This window comes from Nannospalax galili, unplaced genomic scaffold (assembly GCF_000622305.1).
Source record: "Nannospalax galili isolate Female #2095 unplaced genomic scaffold, S.galili_v1.0 scaffold1477, whole genome shotgun sequence".
Lineage (NCBI taxonomy): Eukaryota > Metazoa > Chordata > Mammalia > Rodentia > Spalacidae > Nannospalax > Nannospalax galili.
Window position 1 is genome coordinate 513,214 of NW_008339642.1, and position 12,764 is coordinate 525,977.

At 39.0% G+C, this 12,764-nt stretch overlaps 1 protein-coding gene across 3 annotated transcripts in view; it reads right to left on the minus strand.

Moving 5' to 3' along the window:
- Positions 1 to 1,900: 1,900 nt before the first annotated feature.
- Positions 1,901 to 12,764, minus strand: part of Plcb1 (phospholipase C beta 1) — an 803,221-nt gene continuing 792,357 nt past the window's right edge. For 2 of the 3 annotated variants that reach the window (XM_029564145.1, XM_017798487.2), the window contains one exon: positions 1,901 to 5,129. In XM_029564145.1, the coding sequence (XP_029420005.1) occupies positions 4,902 to 5,129 (228 nt within the window). In that variant the 3' untranslated portion in view covers positions 1,901 to 4,901. The remainder of the gene's footprint in view (positions 5,130 to 12,764) is intronic. The other variant, XM_008834353.2, reaches the window with a different exon arrangement.

Consider the following 12,764-nt stretch of genomic DNA (forward strand, 5'->3'; position numbering starts at 1 on the left):
AAAACATACTTCCACATAAACATGTATACAAATGTCCCCAGCAAGATTATTCTTAGCAACCAAAAGGAGGTGCCTGAGCTTTATAGGGTTGGGTACATGGCACCTGTTACTCAGGTATAAGCTGTTTATTTTTCCTGTCTTAGTGCTAACAGCTAGATGAACAAGTGAACTTGTTCATCACCAGTGTGATAGTCCTCCAGTGAACACATTGCGGTGAGCAGAGAGTCATTTGTGAGTGAGATGTGACATTGTTGGGGAGAGGCATCTAAGAGAAAGAAAAAGAAAGGAAAAGTCTAGCAGTCTAAGGTAAGGATTTAGAGCTCATGGAGTTGGATGATGCATGAGGCTAGAGTGAGACATGCCAGGCACACTGAGACATCGAGCTAGGGACCCATGGAAGAACCACCTTGTTTAAGATCTCCAACACTGTTTGAAGGGGTGGGATTAGTCTTTGTTGTGAAGATGGTTAGGACCTCGTTTGGGCATTACTAGTTTAGCTGCAGTATGAAGAAGGGTTACATGGTTGAAATGAATTAAGAGAATTTTGGCAAGTGGGAGGGGGTGGTGGCCTGAAGGGGATCAAAGTCATGAGGGCATGTTTAGGTTTAGACAACATGGTCTTGATATGGGTTCCTGACATGAGCCAAGATGGCTAATGCTAAACATCTGGAGGGCTATGAGGGCTATGACACCAGATGCTGGGACCCCAAAAGCAAACAGTGATATAAGCTCTTATATAGCTAGCTTTGCTTATATCTCATTTGTCAACAGCTTCATGAATCTTCTTTAACCTTCTGGTTTCTCTCAACCCTCTGTTCCTGGCCCCAGATCTTGGGTTTCTACACAGTCCCACTTAAGTACTAGAATAGTGACAGAAAGCAAATAAATGTGTTATCACAGACTCAGAACTCTGGTCTGACCTGGCCATTTGTTGGAAAAGGGAGAAGGGAAAACGTCTGTCAAAAATAACATAAAGAGCTGGGAAGGTGGCTCATTTGATATCATGCTTGCTTAGAATGCATGAAGCCCTGGGTTTGATTCCTAGTACTCTGTTTACTGTGTGTGGTGGCATACCCCTGTAATCTGTGCACTTGGGAGGTTGAGGCAGGAGGACAGTTCAGGGTCATCCTTGCTTACTTAGTGAGTTTGAGGCCAGCCTGGGACATATGAGACCCTACCAAAATCAACAACAGCAGAGACAAAGCAATAAAGCCACTGTTTTTTCTGAGGCACCTGGATCCATGTTGCTTTGCTCACTGATAAAGAAAAAAAGAGACACAGCGGGAAGAGTGACAGAAATTCACCTGGATACGCACTGTATGGGCAGACAGTGTCTGTCAAACGGCCGTGTCTTTACACTTTTCCCACTCTCAAGTTCTTTTTCAGTGACCAATTCTGTCCCTGGGGTGAGATGCATCTGTGTTGGGTCCCTCACTGTGCTGGTTCCCTCACAGCAATAGGTAACTAATATACTGCATTTGGGTGCCTATGGGACCGACACAGAGAACTCCCATGTGCACCCCTCTCCTATCAAGGCTGGAAACTGCATAACTCATTTCAAAACTTAGATCAAATGGACCATCCATTGTTCTCAGTTCTATTATTTATCAGAAACATCTGTTCTGGCTTCCTTCTTTAGTTTAGGAAGGAAGGGAGGAAGGAAGGAGGAACTCGAGCATGCAGGCAGTGATGAGCACGACAGCACCCTGGATGGAGGGTGGTGGTGGGATGACAGGTCTGATAGGCATGCCCTCGGTAGGAGCGCTGCAGAGCCCTGTGTCTGCCCGGGCACTGTGCATTTTGCAGGGTGACCATTATAGCTGTAAAGTCTGGTAGTTTCCCCTTTTCTCGGTCTTCCCTGTCAATGAAGTTTGGCTCTGACTCTAAGAAGGGACAGCTGGATTGTGTCAAGAAATTTTTATTGTTTCCTTTGGATTTGTGATGAAAGCACATAAAATTACAAGTGGAAGAAACATCATGCCACAAAATTGCATAGAATTATTACAAAAATGTGAATTATGCATTTTAAATAATTTGAGATAGAAGAACCAAAATATGTACATTTTTAAAAGCTTCAAATGCTTTGTCCTACCTCTTTTTTTTCTTCTTCTTAAAAGGCAAAAGTCACAATGTCCAATCCATCACAAACAATATTAATACAGTGCACAAGCGCAACATTAAATTCAAAGGAATGCAAGCAATGGCCCTTTCTTCCGGAACTTATTTAATGACTGCTTAGCTAGTACAGGAGTATTAAATGACGGACGGTAGTACTGAAGTGCTGAAATGAAATGTTAAAAAACCAAAACACATGGCATGTCATTAGAACTTTGAACACTGATTTACATGGCCGAAACCATACTATTCTCAGTAGTGTAAAGGTGCCAGGGACACAGTCTAATTTAATACACGACTCTATTCTCTATTAGAGGAAAAACCACAGTACAGAAGTTAACACATTCAACAAAGAACAAGGCAAATACATAAAGGCACAAAACTGCACATCATATAGACCCTTCTCGTTATCTTTGTCTATTTCAAGTAAGATTAACATTATTAAATGATAGTATCACTGTAGTAGCTTTAATGATGCAAGATGCACAGTGTCACACGCTACCCCACAACTGCAAAAAGTGTCATTGTACAGATATAAAAATGTGATTACAGTAAATGGCCAAATACAAACATATTGTAAAATGACTAGAATCACTAAGATAACGAAATCCAACTACCAAAAAGTTTTTTGAAAGTCAAAGTTATTCAACCTTAGTCAATACCTGAACTAAAATGTGATGCAATATTCTGTAGTAACTAGCGTTGTGTTTGGTTATGAATGCTGTTATCAGTTCCTTCCTCCCCGATTTTAGACAGTCTATAATTTTGCTTATAAAAATTCAGAATTCGCCTTTGACCATTCTTGCTTCTGAGTAATGCCTTCCCTTCAGAGTGTAAAAGCAGAATGGTTTACAAAAGATTTCAGTGGAAGTTAAGTTTTATTAAGTGTCTAATTAACACTCTAGATCCTTCAGATCAAAATATAATCATCACTAACGAAGAGGTGGTTTCCCCCTGTGCCTCACTAGATGTGTGTTTTTTTAAATCAAACACTTTCATAGTGTTTGAAGTAAGCCTTCATTTTGATTAAAACTTAATTGTGATCCCTAGTTATTGCTTAAAGTTAAATAAAATCATTTCCATAAAAATATTAAATTCTTGAAACAATTTTCAGGACACAACAGGTTTTTGCATTGTTAAATGTTCTGCTAAACTAGAATAAGACAGGTTCACTTTAAAGTAAAATAAAGCCATGAACATATCATTTCTGGGTTTTAATGTTCTTTGACTCGCTTTCTAAATCATATTTTTTATATAATTATTCTTTCCTAAGACCTTTTAATACTGATTTTGATTAGCTTTAACATGATAAAATTTTCCTCTCTTATTCCCCTTAAAATAAAATAAGAACTTAAAAAGACATGGTTAAGTGAAGTAAATATATAAACTAAAATATAATCAAAGTTTTATCACTATTAGAATAAAATTGAAAGTAATCAGTTAAAAATTATGGAAGATAGTACTAATACATTTGCACTCTATTTTCCTATGCATTTTATATATCTGACCATTAAAACAAGCTTAAAATTTGATACTTAAATCCAATCTTTGATTTTGCAAAAATTTTTGGCAAATTCATATTTTAAATTCTAAGTTTACCTCAAGTTACATCAGTGAATCCATCAACTATTTCTTGGTATTTCCAGATATTTTAATATCCATGTTATGTATATGTTTGACCCTTTTCTTCTCTGTCCATTTATCTCTGAATTGGGTTTTAAACCTTATGGAAGAGATTTAGGTCATTGCCAATTTATAAACACATATCTACACTCACACATATGTATGTGTGTGCGCTTATATGACTGGGTACATACGTGTAATATATACATGGAGATAATATTTATCATTTATACATGTGCATTTAGATAAATATTCTGTCTTCCTTTCTACAGTAAACACAATGAATCCCAAAAAATATCAGACAACAAAGTAACCCTCTGGAACCTGTTCACTCTGACTAAAATACTGATTAATATATATATATGAGCTTATCGCTTACTCAACAGAACAGATCCTTGTGTAGCTGATCATTTCAGGTCAACAACCAACAAATGCCTGAAAGCATACAGCCAGTCTGCTCATCCAGCCAAATGCACAATCCGTATTGCTAACTTTGGGATGGCTTCACTGGGCAATAATACAATCAAGTGATTGTTTTTCATAAAAGAAACCTGCTTATTTGAGTCACTATGGTAATTTAATAAAGCCACGTCAGCAGCAAATACACTGATACCTTTATGATAAATAAATTAGCAAAACTGCAAGCCACCAGTGCTTGCAAAGCAAAGGATAAAACAATTTAATATGCATGTTAACTTGAATGGAGTTGAGGGGCAGTTAGGAAAACAGTGATCAAAGTGGGATATTCCATAGTGCTAAATAGTACGATGCATTTCTCAAACTATTCCTCTTACTTTGAAATACCTTACACCAGAGCTTCAAATGAAAACACCAGCTCAAATTTTCTTCAAAGAAGACGCTGTCCTTCATAACATGTTCCACGGAGCCTGGGAGTTGCCTGTTTTGAAATTACTATTGGGAAGAAAAGAAAAATCTCACATACACGTGCTCTTCCCTGTAAACCTCTAGTAGCTTCCACATGGCACATGGAAGTGCAGCATGGCACCTCCACGTGGATCCTTCCAGAACTTCTCCCTTTGATGTGGATTTTAGGTTAGGGATGCTTCTCAGGAAGATGGCCCTGGGGCAGTGATCTGTGTAGTAAGATAGAGTCTGATGGAGGTTGAGTGGCCATGCAAATCTGGAAGGTCTGGCCGGAAGGATCACAGAGGTGTGTCAAACTCTCTTCCTGGGTTCTCTCCTTCTACCTCCTCACTGCAGGGAGGCTTGTGGTTCACCTTTCCTGGGTCCGAGGCTAGGGAGGGAGGGGCAGAGCTGTGATTGCTGTTGTCACTGATCCTCCCTTTCATGGCTTCCTGCACAAACTCCAGAATCTCCAGGGGCAGTCTTTTGAACTTGTCTTGATATTCCTGCTCGAGCTCCATCTGCAGCTGAGAGACACCAAGAAAAGTGAATATTTGAGGTCCCCTGGACTTCTCAACCCACCCACAAAGAAACTCTTTCACAGAGATATATGAACAGTATAGAAGGATAATTTAACCTAAAATATCATCTACTGATCATGTATAGTAAAGATGAAAGCTAGTAGGACAAGCATTTGTTCACAGTTGATACTGTGTGACACGATAAGCCTAAAGACTTGAATTAAGACAAACACAACTATAAACATACTCTTACACACATTTGGAAAAGTTTACAGAAGGAGTATACAATGACTGAAGTTCTTACACTTAGGGATTGAATATTATCGACAGCACAAAGTGCCAAGGTGAACCAGGAGCTGGGGTTGTGGGGATTAGGGAGTCTGGCGCGGAGAGTGGAGCTTCCGCTCGAGGTTGGGAAGTCAATGTTGAGTGTTTTTATTTTATATACTGATTTATTTATTAATTTATCAATTGATTTATTTACTGATTCCTTTCTTTTTTTTCTTTCTTCTTTGTTTCATTGTTGTTGGGGCTCATACATGCTAAGCACATCTTCTACCACTGAGTTACACCTCAAGCCCGCTGGTGTCTTTAAAAGAAGTCTGGTGATGTTTTATAAGTGAATGCAACGCCTGTAAAACTTTAACTATTATTTTGACTTCTTTTTTTATCACTTCCTTATTTGAGTCCTTTTTCATTGTAAATTTTGTCTTTTAAACGCTTTTAGTTACTGTTTAAATGTTTTTAATTTATCTGTTTTATACCCTGGAAACTCTCAAGACTTTTAAATGTCAGGGAAGTCATTCCCCTACACATGTGCTGCTGCCTAGTCATAAAGCAGCTGAATTGCTGGGATTCCTGGGTAGATGTGCAGTGAGGGTGTAGGTAGCAGTGAAAGTTGGGAAGCCTCTGCTGTTTGAGCCCAAAGGAAAGCTCAGATCTTAAAATATTGCATTTCCCCATCAGCTTCAAGGCAGGAGGCTCACCATGGGTTCAACACCAGCTTGAGTTACAAAGTGAATCTGAGGTAGGCCTGAACTACATACTGAGATGCTGGTTTTTTTTTTTTTTGTTGTTGTTGTTGTTGTTGTTGTTTAATCCTTAAAATCTATAAGAAATTTTGGTGTTTGTCAGCTTTCAATTTGTCCACAGGTCATGTGGGGTCTCGACCTTGATTCTCATTCAGGAGATGTGGTTAGGTTAGATGTGCCTCTGTGGTCTCAGTAGCCCTGGGTAATGGAAGCATTGATGGCTCACTTTGGCATCTCACAGTTTGCATGCTCTCTGAAGCCCCCAGTTCTACGTTTTGCCACATCCGGGCTATATAGCCTCCACCTGCAGCTTTCAATGCAGCCTCGGGGGCTTGACCTTGAACCTTCCATGATGAAGCCAGTCCCAGAACAACTGCCTTCTGGGGTCTCAGCCTCTTTCCTGGACACTGCCAATAACCCGACAGCATCCTCTAGCTCTACCCCTTTCACTCCTTCTTTTAGGCCAGAGCCATTTTGCCAAGTCTTAGTTATTTAATCTATGTGCAGTCATCACCACAGCTCTAAAATTTCCAAAGTTCTGAAATCCAGAAAGTTTTGGTAAACGTGTGGCAAATGCACTAAACCAGCAGCTACAGGGCTGCCTGTAGTCATTATTTTTCTTGTGCCCTCTCTCCTGCGCTTTATTGCAGAAAGGTTAATTTGTTTGATTAGGAAAACTGAGCATTATATGCCAAAAAATTACCTTCCCAAATAAAAAGTTGCAATTTCCAGAAACCATGGAACTGAAGGGTGGCAGATAATGGATTTTGGGTCTTGTTGAATTACCTGCCCCCTTCCCCCTCCACCAGGATAGCAAAAGGTGTCTGATAAAAATGGTTTATCAGACAGTGCTGGAGAACTGATTCAGTGGTTAAGAGCACTGGCTGCTCTTACAGAGGACCTGAATTTGGTTCCCAGCACCCACATGGCAGCTGATAATTGTCTGTAACTCCAGTTCAAGGAGACCTGACCTCTTCTGGTTCTCCTCGGGCATTGCTTCACGTGGTGTGCTTATATACATGCAGGCAAAACACTCAAACATATACAATTAAAATAAACAAAAAATTGTAAAGAAGTATATTAGGTTCTAAGAAAATATTTAAAAAGAAAGGTTTAGCCTGAGTATTGAAAGTCAACTATTCTTCCCCCCAATAAAATTCAAGAAATTTACACATATAGATATGAACACACACACACACACATATATATATATATATATTATATATATATATATATATGAGTTGCACTGGTACGCAGTGAGGGAATGCTCATAGCCCTGAGATGCACAGGGCTAGGATGGAGCAAGAAGCAATAAACACAGCGCCGATTCCTTTGTTGGGCTCACAGAAATCATTGGCACATCAGAGACAAGAAGGTCATTGTCAGTTCTTCCCCTGCTGTCTCAACGATTTAGAAGGAAGTGGGGCTTTTACATGCATGAAATCCCAGCCTGGTGACAGGTCCCATCTGTGACCACCCGTCCCATCAGCACTTCCAAGCAAAGTAGGGAAAGGAGGAAAAGCAAGGGATCCTATTTTGAATACAGAAGATGGCCATGTCATTTAGGTTTGGCTAGTGGATCTTCACCTGTGGGTATGTTATATCTGATCTAGCAGGCAGTTTCTCATAGGTTAAAGGCACTGGCAGATAAGACACCAAGGCATTTGAGAAGTGTGGCTTCCTTTTATTGTTATTATTTAAAAGAATAAAAGAAAAATGTGAGAAAATGACAAATACTAAGATAACACTTTAAAAGACTTTGGTAATTTAATCCCAGTGAAGACTTAATTTGGCAATTTAATTTTAATAATAATGTGCAACAATTTATAGTCATCGACCCAATTGGGGTTAAATTGTAACTATACTGGACTTCTTTTATCACGAGGCAGAATAGATTTCACTGCCTCTAAACTAGGTCACTGTCTCAATGTTTAGATGAAACGACATATATGCCAATGTTTTTGAAAAGTCATTCAGTTATTAAGCTAATTTCAATATTGTATTTATTATCAAATGTCAAGTTAGATATTTTTCTTTTTCTCTTCTTATAAACTAACAACTTGCTCATTGAAGAAGCACAAAAGGTGTTCAGGGCATCAGTCTGGAGTCATTCCCAGAAAGTCCCATCCAGTTGGCAGTGTGGACCTAGTGCAGCTAGGACTTCTGTTTACAGGAGCCAAGAGAGTCAAGGAAGAAAGAAGCAGGCTGAGAGAAAGCAGGTGAGAGGGGTGGGAACCAAGCAGTTAGCAGTGCAGGCCCCACCTAACAGAGGTGGCAGCAATTCCCCTGTAGCTAAGGTATGTTAGGTTCTGATTTTTCATGAAAAATCAAAAATACAAAATCTGCTAGAATCTATATGAAGGAAAACAGGTGTGTCCAACCCTGGTGAAATGGATCCCCACCTGCTGCTTGCCAGTGCTCCCTGAAGAGTCATTTGGTTGGATGACCAGGCACATCACAAAGCAATGGCCTGCCTCGGTGCATGTGGCTGATCCCTGCAGGTGAATCCTGGCACCCCAAAGGGGTTTGAGGACACCAAATGGTGTGTTACACTGGAAGATAGAATGAGCTCTGGGGCCCATACTGGGGCAGTGTCCCTTCACCTAGATTCTGCACTAACCTGAGGACTGAAAGCCTGAGGTTTGAACTCTTCCCCTTAGAAGAGCTATTGGGATTGCAGGAATAGAGGCGGTAGCTCCTGCCCTTTGTCTTCAATCTGAGTCAATTGGAGAGAAAGCCCTTCTCCTGCTTTCTGTGGATTTTGCTACCACAAACTATGACCTCTATCTAATGTGGGAAAAATGCCAAGAACTTGGTCTTTCTTGTGTTCTGTATGAACAGCTGTCAACTTGTTAGGCCCCAAATGACCTGAAACCAGCATATTTACGTGCCAGGTAGACAGCAATAACTGAGTGTGGTGTAGTCTCTGCTCCTCCCAGAGGCTGAGCCAGAGGATCACATCAACAAGAATTCATGATCGATCTGGACACAGAACTGAGCCTCATTACCCACCGCTGCCCCTGTCCCTCTCCCTAAGAGATATTTATTTACATTTATTTGTCTTACAAGAACCTAGTTTTATCCAAAAGATCCCAGTAAAGTATTTTGAGAAAAAAGAAAGAGGAACATATACATAGTTTTATCTAATTTCCTTATAGGGCATCCACTTCTAAATTTGTCTGATCATTTGCTTTTACTGTCATTTAAGTTGGTTCTTGAAAACTTGGATTTTCTCTAAACTAAAAGCTAAGTCTGTAGGACTTGATTAAATGGAGGTTAAACATTTGGTTTTGCAATAATATTCAATAGCTATTTATTTATGTCTCCTATTAGTCTATGTCTGTGGGTGCCTAGGGTCAGGTTGTCCCATTCATTATCCATGAGGTTATTTGATACCTACTCCAAGTGGTACAAGTTACATATTGATTTTGTCAGGACATGTTTTTGACTTTTTCATTGGCAATTATGCTGTGAGATCAAATCCTAAGTTTAAAATTTCCTTCATACATTTTTATGTAATCGATAATTATTTGCACTCTCATCAGAGGTAAATGGCTATTTCTAATTCTTTCATATTAATGCATTCTTCTGAAAGGGGCGGCAAGACGCCATCTCAAAAAGCAAAACCAAGTAACAGTATGCACTAACGGCCTTCAAAATACCTGAACTTTGGGCTGGAGAGATGGCTCAGCGGTTAAGAGCACTGACTGCTCTTGCAGAGGACCCGGGTTCGATTCCCAGCACCCACATGGTGGCTATGAACTGTCTTTAACTCCAGTTCCAGGGGAATCCGAAGCCCTCTTCTGACCTCCGTGGCATTGCACGACACGGGTGTGCTCACATACATGCAGGCAATACACTCGTACACATAAAATAAAAATAATAAATAAAATATTTTAAAAAATACCTGAACTGAATCTCCCTAAAAAGGCAGAATAAGTGTTTCATTCTTTCCCTTTAATTACAAATTTTCTGAATAAAGAATATAATTCTTTAGAATGACAAATGATTTTTCTTCCCCCCTCCCCCCTTCTCTGTAAATTGCAGACACTTCTTTCACTTACTCTTGGGTTTAAATCAGCTGTAACCATTATGTATTGCTTGTTTGTTTATACCGATGTTCAAATTGCCTGATGTTTGACAGTGGGGGATGGGCTTTCAGGCTGGCTCTGAGACCCTTTTCAATGCCACTATTGATTTCTGAGCTTTACTTTTTTGTTTGTTTATTTGTTATTAGGTTTCCAGACACTTTTGTATTATCACTGCAACAAACCTGAAATGATTTTCTTTTCTAACATCTCCAGTTCCATCTGTGAGGGCTTTAATGAGCCCAGCCCTGAATCTAAAGTGCTCACTGCTTTCAGAAAACCATTGTTTGTGGGTCATCTCACAGGATGGTTAGGAAGCACATTCTGAAAATCATGGTACATAATGACATTTCACATTTCTTTGTGTGCTTTTGTTTTTGAGATGGAGTCTTGCTAGGTTTGGAACTCACTGTCAACCAGCCTGGCCTTGAATTCAAAACCTTCCTGCCTCTGCTTCCTGAGTGTGAGATTGTAAGTGGGCACCGCTGTGGCTTTAATTTGAAATATAACATCATAGAATTTCTTCCTAATTTTTAAAATTTTATATAGGCTTACTTTTTTTTTTTTTCCTTATAGTAAGAAGTTTGCCTTTGGATAGCATTAATGTGTTTACTTATATGCTTTCTGACAAAATTTATAGGAGCTTTCAATATTATGATCTATAAAAATAACCAAGTGAACAAAGTATTCTGAGGTGCCTTTGATTTCCAGAATATATTCAACTAAGGATAGTACCTTGCTAAAAATGTATGTGAAATAATTGTATTCTTTGTCTGGCTGTGTTACTTTTGATGGATACAAGGCTGTTTTCTCATTAGTTTTTCTAGTTAATTTACTTCTTTTCTTATTTGCTGAGAACATTTCTGATAGTTTTTTTTGTTGTTTGTTTGTTTTGGTTGTTTTGGTATTTTTTTACACAGGGTCTTCCTGTAGCCCCAGCTGGCCTGGAACTCTTTATGTAGATCAGGCTGGCCTTGATCTTACAAGAGTTCCACCTTCCTCTGTCTCCCAAGTGCTGGGATTAAGGACCTGTGCCACCATGCCCAGTCTTCCGATAGTTTTTTAAAACCTTCTTTAATTATATTATTTTTGCTTCTGGGAGGTAGGTATGGTAATACAGTACTGTGATAATCTTCCATAAACTGCTATTTATTGCTCAAGAGAGGGGAAAAGAGTAAAACAAATAAGCAAAGAAATAAAACTCAGCAAAACACAAGCATTTCTGTGAAACAGATTAGCAGGCTTCTATTTAATGAAATAATGAAATATGATACAACTAAGTAAATGTAAATTAATAAATAGCATTGAAAACATGGAGCAATAGATATACTGTGAATTATGACAATCTTCACAATAATATGATAAATGCAAGGTCTGACTATAGTTGTGTACGTTGTCTCTGAATGTGTTTAAGATTTTAAGAATATAGAACGACTTGGAAAGGAAACAACAGGCACAAACTGTGTTGGGATTGTGAATATGTTAATTTTTTATTTTTCATTTTTAGGGTTATGTGACTATTTTTGACATGAAAATGACATTCTAAAATGAAACAATATTTAGTATATTTTAAAAAACATTCAAAGGAGCCAGGTGTGGGGGCACATACCTTTAATTTTAGCACTCGGAAGGCAGAGGCAAGTAGATCTCTGTGAGATCAAGGCCAGCCTGGTCTACATAGCAAGTTCCATCTGTGGCTATAGAGATACCCTGCTTCAAAAAGAATAAAGGGCCAAACATCGAGGAAGAGATGACAGAACTCTGAATGTGGGGCACAATGATCAGGAGAAGTTTCTAAAGAATCACTGTAAGGAATACAGTATTTTAACCTCAGCATCATCAGTTGGATCAGTGGATACTAAAAACAGTAAGAAAAGCTTTTGCAGAATACATTCATAGAATGAGAGGGTTTCAGAGATCACCCGAGCAGCCTTGCAGGGCCTTAATTTATTTTTAGAATAATCTCCTGAATTTTTTAAAGTAGAGTGAGGTCAGTCAGGCTACCCAAGGCTCACTCCAAGCGCCCCAGAGAGGGACTATCTAGTACATCCATTCTAACTATTCTTTTATTTGTTTTCCTCTAAATTTCTTTAGGATAAATTACCATGAAAATTTGAGTCAATATGGCATGAGAAATTCCTTTTGTATTCCAAACATATAAGAAAAAGAAATTCCTTAATCATGAAAATAACTAACCAAAATGACCTTCATAGTAAAAGAGTCCTAGGGAAGCACATTACACTCTCCATCTGCAGGATACGGCTTCTGTGCTCTACCAGGATGGAGAGAAGACCTTATAAAATAGGTATTCAAGTGCTGGAACAGAGGCCGTGTAAAGTCAGAGGTCTCTACCCCTGAAATGGGAATTAGGAAGAACTTTAAGGGCAAGGAAGCCAATGATCCATGGGCTTGTGGAGGACAAACATTCACCAAAGGAACTGGAAACCCAAATGAGTATACCTTCCAAATTAAAATTACTGCTGTGAATCCAGAAACTAGTGCCAGTAAATTTAAGCAGAAAC